This window comes from Brassica napus, chromosome C9, assembly GCF_020379485.1.
Source record: "Brassica napus cultivar Da-Ae chromosome C9, Da-Ae, whole genome shotgun sequence".
Taxonomy (NCBI): domain Eukaryota; kingdom Viridiplantae; phylum Streptophyta; class Magnoliopsida; order Brassicales; family Brassicaceae; genus Brassica; species Brassica napus.
Window position 1 is genome coordinate 20,749,952 of NC_063452.1, and position 3,411 is coordinate 20,753,362.

General features: G+C 33.0%; 1 protein-coding gene across 1 annotated transcript; it reads left to right on the forward strand.

Moving 5' to 3' along the window:
* The first annotated feature begins 1,731 nt into the window (after window positions 1–1,731).
* On the forward strand, window positions 1,732–3,158 carry BNACNNG61830D. Its single transcript, XM_013858481.3, has one exon. It carries the CDS (start codon window positions 2,002–2,004, stop codon window positions 3,007–3,009), a length of 1,008 nt encoding a protein of 335 aa, XP_013713935.1. The 5' UTR covers window positions 1,732–2,001; the 3' UTR covers window positions 3,010–3,158.
* Window positions 3,159–3,411: the final 253 nt, after the last annotated feature.

Consider the following 3,411-nt stretch of genomic DNA (forward strand, 5'->3'; position numbering starts at 1 on the left):
TCCACATGTTCAGCATTATCAAACCTAATTTATCCAGTTTGTTCTCAATTTTTAGCAACCTTTTCTCTTTAAATCTAAAGGAACTTTTGAAAAACTAGGGACTTAAAGTTGAGCCTTTTTAAGTGAACTTATACTCTATCAACAACATTATATACCTAATGCAATTCAGAAATCCAAACCAGTATTACATCATATGATACCATTTTTGGGTCCATACGTTACTTGTAACAAATTTAGACTACCCACACGTGGTATGATATGTGTATGTTAAAATTATTTTCTATGCATTTATACAATTTTTTTTTTTATCAAACCATTTATACAATTTATAAATTTAAAATAAACGCTAAATTATATCACTGTTTATAAACACAATAATTAATTGATTTTGGTATATATGTGTATGATCATTAGGCTTTTGGGCCAAAAGTGAAGAAATAGGTTAGGCTAGTCGCACCCACTAATATGCTTTCATCCTATCCATGTCAGGGGGTTCAAATCAACCCTAGGATCCTTGTAGTAGGACTATCGGAGCGAAATAAGTTTATGTCCCAAAGTTATAAAGAAAAACTATAAAATATAAATAAAAGTTTCTGGACCCAAAAAAAAAAAAAACAAAAAGGCAGAATATATAAATGTTTTGCAATTTTCCCAAAAAATATTTATAATACAATGAACCAGGTTGCGAGAACACAACGAAAAACTTTATGCACTTAAGCAATTGCACACAATGAAGAACTTTATGCACATAAGCAATTATATGCACACAATGTCTTTTACTTGTATAAGAAATGTTAAAGTGGGTTCCTGAAACCTATGTGCTAACTTAAAATTTTCATTTAAGCCAAAAAAAAAAACCTTAAATTTATCACCCTAAAGTTATACTATCAAGTTGTGATATTATGTCCAGATTTTATACTATTAATACAGTACTTTACACGGTTTTAAACCACATGGGCCATAACACATTTACATTTTCATGCAGTATATAGAATCTGGTTTAAATGCATGCCAGCACACACAAATTGCTTCTTGTGGATTATTCATATCAATAAGATCAACTGTGAATTAAATTTGATTTTGGTTTCGTCTTGATATTCTAAATTATCTATATTAAATTTATGGACAATTTTCTCGGATAGTTATTTTTAAATATGTATCACAAAAATAACATTTAACAAAAAAAAATGATCAAAATAGTCTTTTTATTTTAAAATTTTTTATTTTAAAAATTTTAAAACTATATCATCAAAATCTTACTCCTTAGCTCTAAATTATAATTCTAAATTAGTTAATCCTAACATATAAATGTATTTTTATTCTTCAATAAAAAAAATTAAATCATTTTTATATTGAAAACTATTTTGTGACAAAAACTTAAAAATAGTCATATTCTCAAATTTCTCTAGATTCATTATATTGTTGAATACATAATTAAACAGAAAACATACGGTAGATGGAGAACTACTGATTCAGATCCAAATTAAAAATATAAATTATCTGTCCATCTTTTCAATTTTAATACTATAGTTTTCACTTTTCCCAGTTTTAAACGTCTTTTCATTTCAGAAAAAATAATAATTAGTGACAAGAAAACTGGTTACACAGTTTTGAAAAATAAAAATTTAAAAGTTATGAAACACATCTTAAACATTAAAACATAAAAATCCTTTTAAACATCGTACATTTTAGAAGAGATGGGTATCATTTTGATTATAACTTTCTAATACAAAATTATATTCCTCTCTTTCCGTCTTCTCGCCAGTTATACTCATCATTAAGCTACTCGTATTTTAATTTTCCCAAAAGAAAAAGCGGTCTCTCGTCTTCACTTTCTGCGCAGTAACCCTCCTCATTTCCATGTATTAATAGTTTCGACTCGTCAACAAAATCTCATCAGTCTCTTCTACCAAATCCCAAACTCCCCAAGTCTTCGAAAGAAGACTCACTAAAATCCTAAAAGTCTTTCCTTTATCGGTTTTCTCTTTTCCGTACATCGCCATGTCTCTACGATGGAACAAACAGAAAACTGGTCGGCTCTCGAGATTCATGTCGGAACTCCAACAATCTCCGAAAAGCGGCGGGATCATGGTCGTTGAAACTGGCTTCCCAACTTCTCTCATCCATCTCTTCGTCAAAAACCGCGATCGCCTCAAAAAATCCTCCTCTAGAACCAAACGCATCCTACGCCAGATTGAGACCGCTCCAAACGCTTCTTCGCCGGTTATAACAGACGCGATTCTAGAAAAGCCTGTCCGGAGTAAGATCGAGAACGCTCATTTCGTCGACGGTGGACTGACGGCGGAGCATAATAAGCACACAAGTGACAAGAACGTTTGCGGTGCGTTCGTTTTGATGGCGTTTAAGGTGTTTATAGTGGCGGTGCTCGCCTTGAGCACGAAGAAGAAGCTCACTATGGGAATCACTCTCTCTGCTTTAGCGCTTCTACTAACAGAGATCATTACGGCGCGTGTACTCACGCGCTTTAATCCCTGCAACGGGGTCGCGGAGAAAGAAAAGTCAGGAGTCTCAGTTCACGACAAGAACGTGAGCGAAAAGATCGAAACTTGCGACGATTCGACGGAGCCAATGAAAACAGAGCCTATAGCTGTAACAGAGGACTCCAATTCGAAAGTTTTAAGGATTCGTGATCTGTTGCTAAAGGATGACAAGGCTACAAGCAAAAGTTCAAAGCTGAAATCGAAGATTCTGAAAAAGTTGAGGAGCTACAAGAAGAATAAAACAATGAAGATCAAAGAAGAGACTTTGACTGATGTATCAAGCTTGGTTTCTGAGGATAATTCAGAGATAATCAAGTCAGAGAGAGACGACGAGGTGAAGTCGAGTCCACCATTGATGGAATCAAGAGGAGATAACATGAATGGGATCGTTGTTATCGTGCTCGTGCTTACTGGTCTGTTAAGTGGAAAGGTCGTAGCTATTGGTTTGACACTATCCTGTCTGTATCTCGGATTCGGAGCAGCAAAAAAGTCTGGTCTTTGCATATAAAATTCTTTCTTTTTTTCTCTTGCAAATATAGAAGAATAGGTGTGGTAATAATCATTGATCAATGGTGGTACTGGTTCCTGTACATTTCTTATGTTAGTTTACCACCGAGAGTTTAATAGTTCGAAATAATATCTTTCATTTAAACCCAATTTACGTATTTAATTTGTTTTTGGTTGACCCCTAAACGTAATTTTAAAAGTGCATATATCTTATATATTAAAACAGAATTCATAACCTTGGTTCATATGTGATTTTTTAAAAAAATAGACCTAATGGACATATTCCTAGAAAATCATGTTACATTTAATCTCTAATCTTATCATTTAAATTTTGGGCATACCAAAAATTTTATTGAGCCACCAATAATTGGATTTAAAGAATAGATGATCCATTGGATTTATA